The sequence below is a fragment of the Urocitellus parryii genome, chromosome X, assembly GCF_045843805.1.
Source record: "Urocitellus parryii isolate mUroPar1 chromosome X, mUroPar1.hap1, whole genome shotgun sequence".
NCBI classification, from domain to species: Eukaryota; Metazoa; Chordata; class Mammalia; order Rodentia; family Sciuridae; genus Urocitellus; species Urocitellus parryii.
Window position 1 is genome coordinate 1,063,630 of NC_135547.1, and position 15,205 is coordinate 1,078,834.

General features: G+C 41.5%; 1 protein-coding gene across 5 annotated transcripts; it reads left to right on the forward strand.

Annotated features, from left to right (window-relative positions):
* The first annotated feature begins 339 nt into the window (after positions 1-339).
* Positions 340-13,211, forward strand: LOC144250845 (uncharacterized). Of its 5 annotated transcripts, XR_013342594.1 has the most exons (5): positions 350-539; positions 3,565-3,691; positions 6,212-6,260; positions 12,619-12,789; positions 12,879-12,889. XR_013342594.1 is itself a non-coding variant. In XM_077794028.1 (4 exons), exons 1-4 carry the CDS (start codon positions 384-386, stop codon positions 12,656-12,658), a joined length of 255 nt encoding a protein of 84 aa, XP_077650154.1. In that variant the 5' UTR covers positions 340-383; the 3' UTR covers positions 12,659-13,211. The 5 variants fall into 5 exon arrangements, 2 of the variants coding, with proteins under 2 accessions (XP_077650154.1, XP_077650153.1); XM_077794028.1 differs by having other exon boundaries at positions 340-422; positions 12,619-13,211; XM_077794027.1 differs by having other exon boundaries at positions 12,619-13,211.
* The last annotated feature ends 1,994 nt before the right edge of the window (positions 13,212-15,205 follow it).

The following is a 15,205-nucleotide window of genomic DNA, read 5'->3' on the forward strand; positions in this document are numbered from 1 at the left end:
ACCTCTGTACTACACTACCCAGAATGCTCAGGGTTCTCGGCTTCCAGGACGTGGGGCAATCACGGTGAGGTTTGCATGGGCAGACCTCTGGACTACACTACCCAGAATGATGTGGCCTTGGCTTTCGGGGAGGGGCATCCCTGGACTACACTAGCCAGAATGCTAATGACCCCCGCTTCCAGGATGGGGGGCATCATGGTGAGGGTTGCGTGGGCTGACCTCTGGACTACACTACCCAGAATGCTCAGGGGCATCGGCTTCCAGGAGTGGGGGCATCACGTGAGAGTTGCGTGGGCAGGAAGCTGGACTGCAATACCCAGAATGCTCCAGGGGCCATCATGGTGAGGGTTGCGTGGGCAGACCTCTGGACTACACTACCCAGAATGCTCGGGGCCCTCGGCTTCCAGGAGTGGGGCATCAAGGTGAGGGTTGCTTGGGCAGGATGCTGGACTGCAATGCCCAGAATGCCTGGGGCCGCTTCCCCTGAGGCCTCTGCGGCGGCTGCTTTGGTTTCAGGCCTCCCACAGTTGGGCACAGAGGTGAGGAGTCCCCTGTGCTGTGTGAAGTGCTGGCCAGCTGCAGGTGGCTACCCAGGGCTGACTGGGACCAGCGTGTTCATTCCTCTGCCTGCTCCACGGGCTGCAGCTGTGCTTGGAGGGGCCGAGTGCAGAGGATGGCACTTAGGAAGGTTGTCTCCTTGATACTTTCTCCTGAACGTCCACTGCAGTGATGTCACCGATGGGTACAACTGGACATCAGATGATGTCCACATCTGTGATGTCACCGACGGGTACAACTGGACATCAGATGATGTCCACATCTGGGATGTCACTGATGGGTACTACTGGACATCTGTGATGTCACCGATGGGTACAACTGGACATCAGATGATGTCCACATCTGTGATGTCACCAATGGGTACAACTGGACATCAGATGATGTCCACATCTGTGATGTCACCGATGGGCACAACTGGACATCAGATGATGTCCACATCTGTGATGTCACCCATTGGTACAACTGGACATCAGATGGTGTCCACATCTGTGATGTCACCGATGGGTACAACTGGACATCAGATGTAGCAGGATGGCTGGGAGGTGGGCTGAAGGACATGTAAGTGGTGGGATTTGTCTAGTTCTGTCCTTTCTGGGGCCCAGGGACAGCAAGGTGGAGGCTCAGTGTCCAGTCCCAGGAAGGCTGACCTCTTACTGCTCCTTGTCTTCATCCTCCACTGGCCCCAGGAGGTTGAAAGCTGAGGCCAGAGTGCCCAGACAGTCAGTGTGGGAAGTGACCACCTGGCAGTGGTGAGGGCCTGTGAAGTGCCCTGCTCCTGTCCCCTCCCTATGTGAGATGAGCTTGGGGAGACAGAGGGTGGAGCAGAATGTGCCTGTGTCATTCTCCTAGGGCTGCCTCGCAAAGTGCCACCAACTGGATAGCTTAGACACACAGAGACTGGTGGCCTCAGACTCTGAAGTCCAGAGCTCTGGAACTGAGGTGTCGGCTGCATTCCCAGGGATGGTCTCCCTGCAGCCTCTCTGGTTTCCTGGCTTTGGCAGCAGAGCTCCAGTCTCCACAGGGTGTCTATCCTGGGTCTGATTCCCCCTATTTATAAGACACGAGGCTATGCAGATTTTTTTTTCTATAAATTTTACAATTTTGCACTTGAAAATTAGACTTTATGGATTATTTTGAGTAGCTTTTTGGGTAAGCCATAAAGATTGCATTCGAGTTTCACGTGTTTCATTTTTATTTTCACAACTGTTCTGCAGCCATTTGTGGTTACAGATTTTTTCTCTCTATCGAGTGGCCTTTGTGCCTTTGAGAGGACCACTTGACTGGTTTTACTTGGGTCTTTCTGGGCTCATTCTTCTGTTCCTTTTGTCTATTTCCAATGCCTTTCCCACTGCCACACTCTGGGATCACTGAAGCTTTATGATAAGTGCTGTAACCAGATGTGCAGAGTCTTGAACTATTTTTAAAATATCTTTATTTTCTTTGTTTATTTTTGGGTGGTGCTGAGGATCCAACCCAGTGCTTCACATGTGCGAGGCAGGTGCTCTGCCACTGAGCCACATTCCCAGCCCCCTTTTGAGTTATTTTTGATCACTTCTATGCCATATCTTCTAGGCTCAGCATTTGTAGGTATCTTCTGTGGTGCTGTGATTGGGATTCTGCTGCATCTAAAGATCAAATTAAAAGAAGTATCTCCCTAACATTAATGGTTGAACTGATCCTGAGCAAGGAAAATCACGCATTTATTTATGTTTCTTTTCATTCCTTTCAACCATGTTCAAAGTTCTCTGAATGCATACTTGTATATGTGTTGTCAGAGTGACCCTTCAGTATTTCAGGAGTGCTATTTTTTTTTATTCAAATTCCAGTAATTCCTGTGTGGCCTACATATAGCACACTGGTTTCCTCTAGTCCCTTAGCTGTCTGCTTTCCCTCTTGGTATTTCCATCTGACTTGGGCTGTTTTCTGTTGCTGTATCTGCTCAACTGAGGCTGAGTCATTCATTAAAAAGCTATTTTTAGTGCTGGGGATATAGCTCAGTTGGTAGAGTGTTTGTCTCACATGCACAAGGCCCTGGGTTCAATCCCCAGCACCAAAAGAAAAAAAAAAAAGCTATTTTTAATTTAAGGTGTGTAGAGAGTCCCAGGTCAGGGGCTGCATCTGTTGAAGGCCTCTTCTGGAAGGGACTCTGCAGTATCCTGAGGCACTGCGTGAAGAGACCAGCTGGTGTTTGTAGCAAATCTGTTCCCTTGACAACTCATTGATCCACTAATTAATTAACTAAGTAATTAATGTTTGTGGTGGTGGGGATTGGACCCCGGGTCGTGTGCATGTGAATCAAGCACTCTACCCACTGAGCCCTTGATCCATCAATTTATGAATGGATAAATTCACTCATGAGGGCCGAGTGCTCAGGGCCAGTCAGTCCTCAGAGTTCCCCTTACTGCTCCCACATCACATCATACGAATTCTGGATTGCAAAAATTCAAACCATAGCACCATTAAAGACAATCCAGGAACAGAATTTACTTGTGATTTTTTTCCATGTTTTCTTTATTTTGATATTAATTCCTTCTCATTAAATGCCTGGCTATTGGCCCCGCCCAGCAAGTATCCTCCACTACAAAGTCCCAGAGATGAGTCAGCAGGTCCCTGATAAATAGAAGGCAACCAAATGACGACATGAATTTATATTGTTCAGAGGACAGAGGAACGTCTCTTCTTGAACAAGAGGAGACTGACAAAGACCCTCTGCTTGGCCACACTTCTGCAGACTCCTGGACCCTCTCCTGGGCTTGCTGCTGCCCTACCTTGTACAATTCAGTGAGGGGAGAGAGCACCCTGCTCAGTTTACCAAGGACACCCCCTCCCCAGTATCAGATCAGGCTCCTCATCCTCTGCCATCCCTGGTGACATTTGGCTACCCTGGCTGTCTCCAGAAGTACCCTGTTTGGTGGGTTTAGCAAAGACAACCCTTCCCCAGCATATAGGGCCCTGATTGAACCCTCTGCTTTAATGGGTAATTATTTCCCTAATGCTGCACTACAGGAGATTGTCAGCAGACACCAGAAGCTGAAGAGGCAAGGAGGGACCCTCCCAACAGCTTTCAGAGGGAGAATGGCCTTGCTGACACCCTCATTTGGGGATTCTGGCCTGCAGAATGGGGAGATCGCAGGTTTGTGTTTTAAGTCACACTTATTTCTGTGTTCTGTTTTGTTGGTCCTGGAAATGGACCGACTGGCTCTCCCTGTGCTAAAGATATCTGCTCCTCCCAGTGCACCCTGCGAATCACCTCAGCATTAAGGAGACTATTCTGAAATTGAAGTGAGGAGGCATCCTGGAGCAGTTTGGCTTTGGTTAGGGGAGGGACCAAGGAAAGTGGCCAAGGCATTTGAGGGCTGAGTTGAAAGACCACAGGGCAGGTCAGCGGCATGTGGCAGGAAAGGAACTGTGTCAGTTCTGAGCCCCTCAGTTCTCCTGTTCTGAGCTCAGGCCATTCACTGCTGTGCCTGGGGACATTTCTGTGTGAAAGCGCTGCTCTCAGCTCAGGAATGAGCATCAGATCCAAGACCAGAGACTGTGCTCTTCCTCTGTGGCCAGCAAAGTCCATGCCCTGAGCATCGGGCATTGCTCCCTTCCAACCCTCTTGTTCTTTGAGGGAGACCTCAGCACATTCTAGTCCTTCTCTGCTGGGGTGCAGAGGCCTGATCCCAGCCCCTCCAGCAGCACAGGAAGGGATGCAGTGACAGAGGGAGTGACACCTCTATCCAGGTGGCCTGGATGGTCCCTCTGCCCTCCCTGAGCCAGGCTGGGCCTTGACCTAGTGTGTGAATGTTAATAAAAATACAGCATCACTTCTTAATATTCTTAAAAGAAAAAGGTGTTTTTAGAAAAAAAAAATTTCCATAGAAGGAAAGTGAGGATCTAGGATTCGTCTGGAGGAGTGGGGGGCACTCCTTCCCTGACTGACACCCCAAGTGGACATACAAACACAAATACAAGTATGGACATGTGTGTAGGTGCACACATACACAACACCCTCACAGCCTTCCCCACCAACTCTGTTACACATCCCCATGACACACCCGTGCACCTCTGCGTGCCTTTACATACATGCACACACCCACATCTCTGGCTTGCACCTCTGAGGCTGCAGATTGGAGGAAACCAGGAGAGGAGCCAGGAGATGCCGAGGAGGAGCCTGGCCGCAGACAGAGGGAGCATGACTTCCCAGGAGACCAGGGCATCCCCTTCCTGACCCAACTCTGCCTCAAACCCTAGAGTTCTCTCCAGAGCCAGGAATGGATGTTCCAGGCTTGGCCTTCTCCAGGGGTTGATTCCTGTGGGGATCTGAGCTGTCATGTGAGCTTCCTGGGTCCTCACTGTTCTGCCTTCAGTGACCAGGGGGGAAAGGGGTCCATGCCTTGGGCTTTTGATTTATTAGCAGACAAAACAGAAAGCCAACAACCAAACACACTGTCAAGGGATCAGTGTGGGACACAGAGCTAGTGAGCTCCCCCGAGCCCTTCAGGAGCCATCCCCTTTCCCCGCCTGGTGGCTGTGGTGCCACTGGAGCATTTTTGTGGTCTGCTCTCTGCAGAGTGTGATGTGTGGGTTCAGGTGTGTCCTCTGAGGCCCCCAACCCCCTCCACCCTCTGGGCAGGGATGTCCTCTGAAGTCCCCCAACCCCTTCCGCCCTGTGGGCAGGGATGTCCTCTGAAACTCCCAGCCCCCTCCACCCTCTGGGCAGGGACATTCTCTGAATACCCCCCTCCCCCACTATGGGCAGGGACGTCATCTGAGATATCTGGACACTGTAAACAGGACTGCTGTACATAACTCCATGCTGTTACCTAGGTGTGTTTTCGAGTCAGTCATCTGTGTTCTTGGATCATGAGGTGACACCATGTCTAACTTTGGGGAAAATGGACAGCTTTTTGATAGTAGTGAGCTGTTGAGTGTTCCACCAGCAATGCCCGAGAGTGCCTGTGGCCGCTCATCATCTTCAAGGTGGATGCTGCACTTAAGGAAAGACCGTAGCAGCTTAGTAGGCATGCAGTACATCTCAAGAGTCTTAGTCTGTGCTTTCTTCATGACAGATGATGCTAAGAATCCTTTCTATGCTTCTTTGCCATCTCATACTGTAGAGAATCAGATGTGACTGCGTTACTATTACTGTCCTTGGTGGAGTCTGCCTGCAAACAGGATATTCTGTCAAGGTATAGATAGGTAACAGCAGGACATGCTTAAAAACGAGGTGTCTGCTGTCCTTGGGAGGGCCTACTTGCAAACAAGAGGCTCCTTCAAGGTTTAGATAAGGTAACAGTGGACATGCTTGAAAACGAGGTGTCTACTGTCCTTGGGAGGACTTGCCTGCAAACGGGATGTTCTGCCAAGTGGGCTAGGAGGGCGCTGAGAAAAATTTTATTATCTGTTCTTAACAAAGAGCACAGCTCAACATACTCCGGGCTGAGAATAGATTAGCCATGAGAAGCGGGTCACTTCTGATTAGAAAGTAAAACTTCTGTATGCTATGTTTAATTAGCTGAAAGACCTGATTTATTAATGTTGGAAGGCTGCCTTCTTTGTTCACAATACTATAAAAAGATTGCTTGTACACAATAAAGGATTTTTTTTTTCTGCTGCTGCTTCACTTGCTCTGCTTCTTCTTTCTTTTCCCATGCTGACCTTCAAGTGAATTACTGCAACATTTGGCATAGTCGGCAGGATCCAGCCCCGAAAGGGTAAGCATCCTGGGTTAAGAAAACGAAAGGGGGACTTTCGGGATTAACAAAATATCGAAAGGTATTGTCCCAGGTCGAAAGAAACTTTAGGGGGACTTTCACAACTAACAAAATATCGAAAGGTATCGCCCCAGGTTGAAAGAGACTTTAGGGGGACTTTTACAACTAACATGGGAAACTCTCAGTCCTTAAAGGAATAATATCTGGAGTTACTACAAGGATTATTATATTCCATAGGTGTGAAAATATCTCATTAGAGACTCAAGGAGTTATTTAAAATTATAGAATGTCATTGTCACTGGTTCCAGTATCAAACTAAGGTCCAGTTAAATTTAGGGGAATAGAAATTGATTCAAAAAGAGCTCCGTAAGCAGCATCAGGCTGGGAATGTTATTTCTTTGAAGACTTGGACATTGTGTAGCATTACAATTATTGGAAAGCAATAATTAAAAGGGCTCTCTTTGTGAAAGACAAGTTAATATATCAGAATCTAATAATAAGGTTAACAAAATGGAGCCCAAAGAAGATATTTGTGATACTATAGATGACTCTCCTAAATCAGATCTGGGCAATGAGGAAGATTCAAAAAGTTCAGATAGTGACTCCAATATGAAAGAAATTATGGAGGGCCTTTGTGGATAAAATGAAATTAAAAAAGCAAAGATCCTCTCTTAAACCTACTACTCCTTCTAATGCTTCTCTCTTTCCAATGACAGAGTATAGAGTTAATGTGGGTAAAAAACAACAATGTTTTTCATTTCCTCTTACTATGATACATGATGATGATGATCTTGCTGCTCCTCCTGGTTATTTTGTTGATCCACCACATTTGTTTCCTATAACTAGACCACAAAACCTTCAAAATCCCCCAATGATTGATGTTCACTATACTGCAGTGAAATACAAGTTTATAAAGGATTTAAAAGCTACAGCCTCTCAATATGGCCCTCAGTCTCCTTTTGTGTTAGATATGTTAGAAAATTTGGGAACTTCTAAATTACTTATTCCTTTGGATTCGGAGGCATTAGCCAAAACAGTTTTGGAGAGATCTCAGTGGTTACAATTGAGAAGTTGATGGGAAGATGAGGCACAAAAACAAGCTGGAGAGAGTGAAGCTCAAAATCCCCCGGGATCTATGGAGGATAAGTTAATGGGGGAAGGTAATTACCGTGCCTTTAGAGACAGGCTCAATATACAGATCCAGATCTCCAACAAGTTGACAGGTTTTCTTAAGAGCTTAGAGATGTGTGATACCCACTGGTCAAGCACAACCTTCCTTTACTAAAACTATACAAGGGGCTACTGAAACTTACACTGATTTTCTTGCAAGACCGTGTACTTTTGTTATGAAGGCAGTGAGTCCAGATCAAATAGCAAAGGTATTATTGGAAACATTAGCATTTGAAAATGCAAATCCTGAATGTAAGCATATTTTGGGGCCATTAAAGGGGCAAAACGCCTCATTGAGTGAATATGTGAGAGCTTGTGCTGGAGTGGGAAGAATTGAACATCAGAGTTTCTGTTTTTGCTGCAGCCATGGCTGGAGCCCTTAAACCCAATAAACCAGGAACTTGTTTCAATTGTGGAAAAGCAAGTCATTTTAAAAGGGATTGTAAAAAAAAAAAAAAATAAAAAAAAATAAAAAAAATAAAAAAAAAAAAAATAAAAGGGATTGTAAAAAATAAAATTAAATAAATAAATAAATTTTATGATACTTTCTAATTACCGTCTGGTCATTTTTTTCTAGGACTCTTGCTTTTTCCTAGATTCTGTATTTTTTGAGCTCATAATTTTGATCCTATAGACCTAAGTTAATGTTTTTCTGACCAGTTCTATTTTTGATCGACTGTAAAATATTTAAATATTACAATGGAAATTTCACCTAAAATAGCTACAAGGCCTTTATTGTGTTATGTGTGCACATTTGTATTATATATTGTATGTCTGTGCGTATGTCCATATATCATGTACATGATATAAAGATTGATATATATGTAAAGAGCTCTCATAAAAATTTAAAAAAATGGATCCAAATATTTTTAATTCACTGATTTAAATGGTTCAATTTAAATTGGGCAAACAGATAAAAATAAGATGTCTTTAACATGTTAATGACTGATGTGCTTTGGTTCTAGGACTTTTCTTCAAAAACAAAAAAAAAATGGCTAACACTGTTCATTACACTTGTCTAATGTTTTGATAAAATAAGTAAATTAATTAGACATAAGATTGCTTGTTTATGAGTACTTTCGTTAAATATCTGATTGATTTACAAGGTTAATATGCTAAATGTTAAATGTACCATTAAATGCTTTTAACTCCTTAAATTACATTAGATAACATTATCAATAATTTTTTAAGTTGGTAAATAATATAAATAAATAAATAAATGGTTGCTTTATCATCCCTAATATTTAGACACTATATTTTCATAATATGGTAAACAAATGTGATTAATTGTGTACTACAAATAACAAAATATCTCTTATTAAAATGGAATAATTTGCCTAAATTCAAAAATTTACAAGGATTATTTCAAAGTGTAAATAAAGAAGGGGTTAACAAAAAAAAATTAAAAGGTTCTAGGTATGGATTTAATAAAAAGAATGTGTTTCTGGAAGTGAGTAAATAAAAGGATTTAAACAAGTGATAAAGAAGGTCTATGTATGTTGGCTATATAGTTTTAAGTAAGTGATAAAGAAGGTCTGTGTACGTTGGCTATATATGAAAATTTTTGAACAAATAATCTTGAAAAAATTAAGAATTATACAACTATGGTTAAACAACAACTGTTATTTTGTAATATTCTAATATGTTATTTCTTTAAGAGCTAAAATTAATTAATATAAAAACATCAATAGTAATTATGGTACTATTACTCTTCTTTGTATATTAAATGTGTTCATATTTTCCATGTATATAAGTCATTAAGATAAAAGCTTAAAAAAAATTATATCAAGCTGGTGTTCTCCAAAGGTTGCATGGCAATTTTAGGCTTATAAAAATAACATATTGGAGATTTATTTATATCATTTAATGTTCTATAACTGGGCCTATTATCAATAAGATATATAAAGTTTTATGTTACTTTTCACACTGAGGTACAATTTAAATGTATTTTTTAAGTTAATGAGAGCCTTATCTACATAAAGGTTAATATTATAAAACACAAAAACATTTTCCTATTTTTCTAAAAAAAGCTAAAAGCCTTCAGCCTTTCTTTTTTTTAATATTTATTTTTTAGTTGTACACAATACCTTTATTTTGTTTATTTTTATGTGGTGCTGAGGATCGAACCCAGGGCCTTGCACATGCTAGGCTAGCGCTCTTCCCCTGAGCCACAACCCCAGCCCCAAGCCTTTCTTTATTTCATGTTTTAGATGTGTTATCATATTGTGTTAGTTTTTATTCAAATAAACTTAAACAATTATTTATATAAAATTTAATAAATTTATAATTTATAAATTTAATAAATTATATTATAATATAATATATTAAATAAATAAATAAGTATACTTTAAAACTACAACACTTTACTTAAAATTTATAAAGAGCCCTACTTACCTAAGATAAGACTCTATGTCCTATCTGACTACATGTAAAAATAACAACAAAAATAGTAGGCCAAATTTCAGTATATTTTACTCATATTAGAGCACATTCTACACTGCCAGGACCATTAACTAGAAAAAATCAAAATATTGATCAACTATTATTCCCCTTACAAAAGGCTCATCTAAAACATGCTTTTCATCATACAAACACTAAAGGACTTTATAAAAAATACAAAATAACTGTTCATCATGTGCTCCTTTTAATATTCCTTACTGTCCTCCTGGTGTTAATCCAAGGGGACTCCATCCTAATGCCCTTTAACAAATGGATGTTGTTATAATTCAGTCATTTGGACAACTAAGATATGTACATCATACTATTGACACTCATACTCATTTTCTATGGGCCACAGTTTACCTTAAAAAAAAAAAAGGCTGATACAATCATTTCTCATTTATTATCTTGTTTTGCTATCATGGGAATTCCTTAAGAACTTAAAACTGACAATGCACCTGCATATACCTCACAAAAATTACATTCATTTTTACAAAAGTATGACATTACACATACATTTGGCATACCTTATAATAGTCAGGGTCAAGCTATTATAGAAAGGGCAAATCGTATGTTAAGAGAATATATACTAAAAATAAAAAGGGGGGATATGGCTATGGCTTATACACCTCAAAATATACTTCATAAAACTTTACTAACTTTAAATTTTTTAAATGTCTGGTCAGCTTCCAAGGTTCCTGCAGCCCAGCAACATTTCTCTACATTTAAATCTAAGCCATTATTTCTAAAATTGGAAATACCTATGTGGTACAGGGATGAAAATTAAGAATGGATTTCTAAGTTGTTGCACCACTTGGGAAGGGGGTTTGTTCTTATTTCTACAGGTAAAACACCTTTCTAAGTACCTTCAAGACTTATCAAATTGCAGAATGAGCGACCCATTTGTCAGACAATTTCAGGAGCTGACAATGCAGAGAGCTTCTATGATGGCAACGAGAACAGTGGACCCCCAACATGGGGACAGATGAAAAAGTTGACTCAAGAATCTAAAAAAAAAAAAAAAAAAAACCTTCAAAAGGCAAATCAGCCTTTAAATCCTGTTAAACTTTTATTAGCTATGCTTGCAGTTATTAATTGCCAGGTAAATATAGTTTCTGCTCATTCTTTTGCTTATTGGGCCTATGTTCCTAACCCTCCTTTGGTGAGCAGTGTTTCCTGGGGAGAACCTAAAGTTCGTGTGTGTACTAATAATACTAATTGTCCCCCCTCCTGTATGTGGGGGAATTAAAAATATTCCATCCCATAAAAATCTGTATAATATTTCTAATATAACTGTAGCTGTTGAAGGAGTCCCATTGTGTATAGGGGCTCGTTCTTTCTGTTTGCCTCTTATAGCACATAATGACTCTCATTCCTGTAATACTTGGGGAGTTAATTATCATAGTTATCCTACTGCTGTTTTTACTGTCATGATATCTTCCCGAGGATTTAATACCTCTAGTATGTATGTTAATCCATCATGGCTATCATCTAAAAAATGTTTTGTCAGAACTCATCTTCCTTTATGTTCAGCTAAATATTTTGGAACATTTTTAACTCATTTAAAGTGGGAAAAATGTCATGATCATCACCCTAAAACAGTAGTCAAATATCAAAATATCACTATAGTTGGAGTCCTGATCATTCTGAATTTATAGAAAGTTGGTCAAATCGTACTTTAAGATGGCATCGACATAATGGGACAATAAATGCTTGGGGTAATGAGACAATTAAAATGCAACACTATGCTTTGGTCCTTCCAATGTTACAGCATATAAGGTTTTCCAATATTCAAGGGGATATATAGAAATTATGGGCAGTATCTGGGAAACTCACTGTATGGACTGGAAATTTCACGTTAGATGTATCCCATTCCTCTCCTTTTGAAGTACATCTACATAATAATCTGACTTATTTTGCTTCTGAATGTGTTAAATTCCCTTATTCTCTTATGATTGGAAACTGGGAATGGAATGTAACTTGGGGAACAATATCATGTATAGACTGTTATCTTAATGTGCAAATAGAACTAATTGGAAATTAATAGAAATTAATAATTATTCTTTAGTTATTGTTAAAGCTCGCACAGAATTGTGGGTGCCTGTTAATTTGACTCGTCCTTGGTCTGATTCATTGTCTGTTACTCATTTGTACAATGCTGTTCAAGTTTTGTTACATCGCTCTCTACGATTAATAGAAATAGTTATAGCTTTATTCCTTGCATTTGCTTCTGTAACTGCCACTGCTGTGATAGCTAGTGTTGCTTTGTATCAAGACATTCAAACTGTGAATTTCGTGAGAACATGGCATCAAGATGCTCATTTATTATGGTAACAACAAAAGGACTTAAACTCTCAATTGGCTACAGATGTGTTCAATTTACAACATACTGTTTCCTGGCTTGGCGATCAAGTGACTATCTTGGCTACCAGAAGTGTTCTGAAGTGTGACTGGAATTCTTCTCATATTTTTGTGACTCCTGTGCCATATAATACCAGTGATTTCTGGGAAACTGTTAAAAGATGGTTAAATGGACATCAAAATTTAACTTTAGAAATTATGAATTTGGAAAAAACTATTATGGATACCTTTAGTAAGACATTACCTGAACTAACAGGATCTGACATTTTACAAAAATTGTCTTCAAGTATTGCTAATTTAAATCCTTTAAGTCATTTCTCTACCTTGTTGTCAACTTCTTTAGGTAACACTGTAATAATTTTTGTTTTGTGTTTTGTTTTGTATATAGTCTTCCAATGCTGGAAAAAGTGAAGGCAACTGAAACATGAAACCTCTCTTTTCGCTTCTGCTATGGCTCTTTTACAAAAACAAAAGGAGGGAGATGTAGAGAATCAGATGTGACTGCGTTACTATTACTGTCCTTGGTGGAGTCTGCCTGCAAACAGGATATTCTGTCAAGGTATAGATAGGTAACAGCAGGACATGCTTAAAAACGAGGTGTCTGCTGTCCTTGGGAGGGCCTACTTGCAAACAAGAGGCTCCTTCAAGGTTTAGATAAGGTAACAGTGGACATGCTTGAAAACGAGGTGTCTGCTGTCCTTGGGAGGACTTGCCTGCAAACGGGATGTTCTGCCAAGTGGGCTAGGAGGGCGCTGAGAAAAATTTTATTATCTGTTCTTAACAAAGAGCACAGCTCAGCATACTCTGGGCCGAGAATAGATTAGCCATGAGAAGCGGGTCACTTCTGATTAGAAAGTAAAACTTCTGTATGCTATGTTTAATTAGCTGAAAGACCTGATTTATTGATGTTGGAAGGCTGCCTTCTTTGTTCACAATACTATAAAAAGATTGCTTGTACACAATAAAGGATTTTTTTTCCTGCTGCTGCTTCACTTGCTCTGCTTCTTCTTTGTTTTCCCATGCTGACCTGCAAGTGAATTACTGCAACATCATACTTTCTTGTGAGTTGTCTCTTTAGATTTTATCCACTGGGTTGTCTTATTGCTGAGTGTCTTACTATGTTCTGGAGACAAGTTTATTTTAGACACATGCTTTCCAGATGTTTCACCCAGTCTTTCACTTGTCTTTTCATTTCCTTAATATGGGCTTTTGCAGAGTGATTTAATGCAATTCACATTATCAGTTTTGTCTTTCATGGATTTGTTTTGGGGGCTTTATTTAAAGCCTCACCATGAAACGTGTGGTCATGCATGTCTTCTAGAGTTTTGCAGTTTCACATTGTAAACGCAAGTCTATGGAGTATTTTGACAGATTCTGGGCTCCAGATGTGTGCCTTCTTGAGGTGCGTCTGGATCCTAGGTTCAGAAACAGCTTGTTGGGGATTTCACTTGGAATCACTGAATCTGCAGAGGAGGTTCATCTTAATGACATTGAGACCTGAACGAGGAATATCTCTGCATTTATTTATACTGCATTTGATTTCTTTCTACTGTTTCAAGATTTTCTGAAAGCAGGTACTTCAATTTTGGGGGTTGCTATTTTACATGTTAACACATTTAAAATTCTGTTATTCCAGTTTACACATTCCATTCTTTCCTCTACATGATTGCTACTGTATAGGAAATCAGTGGAATTTTGCCTAGGGGCCATGTACTTTGCAGCTTTCTATCTCCATCCATTGTGACCAAGACATAGGATGGGCTCTATTTTTAATTTTTTTTTTGTAATTGTAGATGGACAACATGTCTTTATTTATTTATCTTATTTATATAATGCAGTGCTGAGGATCAAACCCCATGCCTCACATGTGCTAGGCCAGAGCTTTGCCATTGACACTTCACCATCCCTCTTTCTTTTTTATTTATGAAATTATGACCAGAAATCATCAGAACTATGAATTTAAGAGCTTCACTGTTGACTGGCACTAGGGTGTGCAGAGGCAGCTCTGAAGGCTGAGCCTCCGGTGCCCTGCGCTGCCCATGGTGGCCAGCAGGGGGCGTGCATAACAACTGTCTCTGACCACCTGCTTTTGGGGGGTGGTGTTCTGTGTCCTCTGCAAGTTTCCTTCTCCTAGGGACCCACGTGGGAAATGCCACATCTGGGGATGCCTGGGGGCCCTAAGGTGGGGAGCAGAAGTTCATTACCCTAGGGACCCTCTTGGGGACACATCATGACCTGGGGATGCCTGGGGACTCTGTCTGTGGAGAGGACAAGAACTTCCTTATCCTGGGGACCCTCTTGGGGAGACATCATGGCCTGGGGATGCCCGGAGGCTCTGTCTAAGATGGGGACCAGGGCTTCCTTACCCTGGGGACCCTCTTGGGGAGACACCATGGCCTGGGGATGCCTGGGAACTCTGTCTAAGGTGGGGACCAGGGCTTCCTTCTCCTTGGCACCTACCCATGAAGACTCCACTGTGGATTCAGGATGACCGAGGTCCAGGTGAGGAAAACATGAGGAAGAAGCTTTCTGGGCACTGCCTGGTGGGCCGAGGAAGAAGTTCTGCCATGTTCTTTGCTTTCCCAGGTAATATTTCAGCAGAACTTCTTTTACAACAGTTTTCCTCACTGAGGCTTTGGCTGCTCGTCATTATGACACTTCAGTGTGTTTTGTGTGGCTTGAGAGTATTTTGGGGAGAAATCCAAGGACACAGGAGAAACACAGATGGCCACTCCCAGAATCCCTAGGGGCCCCCATGTAGCACCTCACAGATACTTCTGCAATGAGGGCCACATTGTAGAATACTGGACTGCACTGGCCAGAATCCTGGAGAATGTGGTACTTACAGCCTCTGTAGGCTTCTGTGGTGAGGCCTGCGTGGTCAAAACACCTGACTACACTGCCAGGGTCCTCCAGGTCCCAGCATGTGGCACACAGCTCTCAGGTCCTCTGTGGCTAGGGTGTGTGGACAGAAC

What these genes read in the sequence shown, in the direction of transcription:
- LOC144250845 (XM_077794027.1), top strand. Translation starts at nt 384, where the DNA reads ATGCTCGGGGCCCTCGGCTTCCAGGAGTGGGGCATCAAGGTGAGGGTT. An exon ending in TCCCACAGTTGGGCACAGAG is followed by an intron (nt 540 to 3,564) that starts GTGAGGAGTCCC and finishes GCTGCACTACAG; the next exon opens with GAGATTGTCAGCAGACACCA. An exon ending in CAGGATCCAGCCCCGAAAGG is followed by an intron (nt 6,261 to 12,618) that starts GTAAGCATCCTG and finishes TTTTGTATATAG; the next exon opens with TCTTCCAATGCTGGAAAAAG.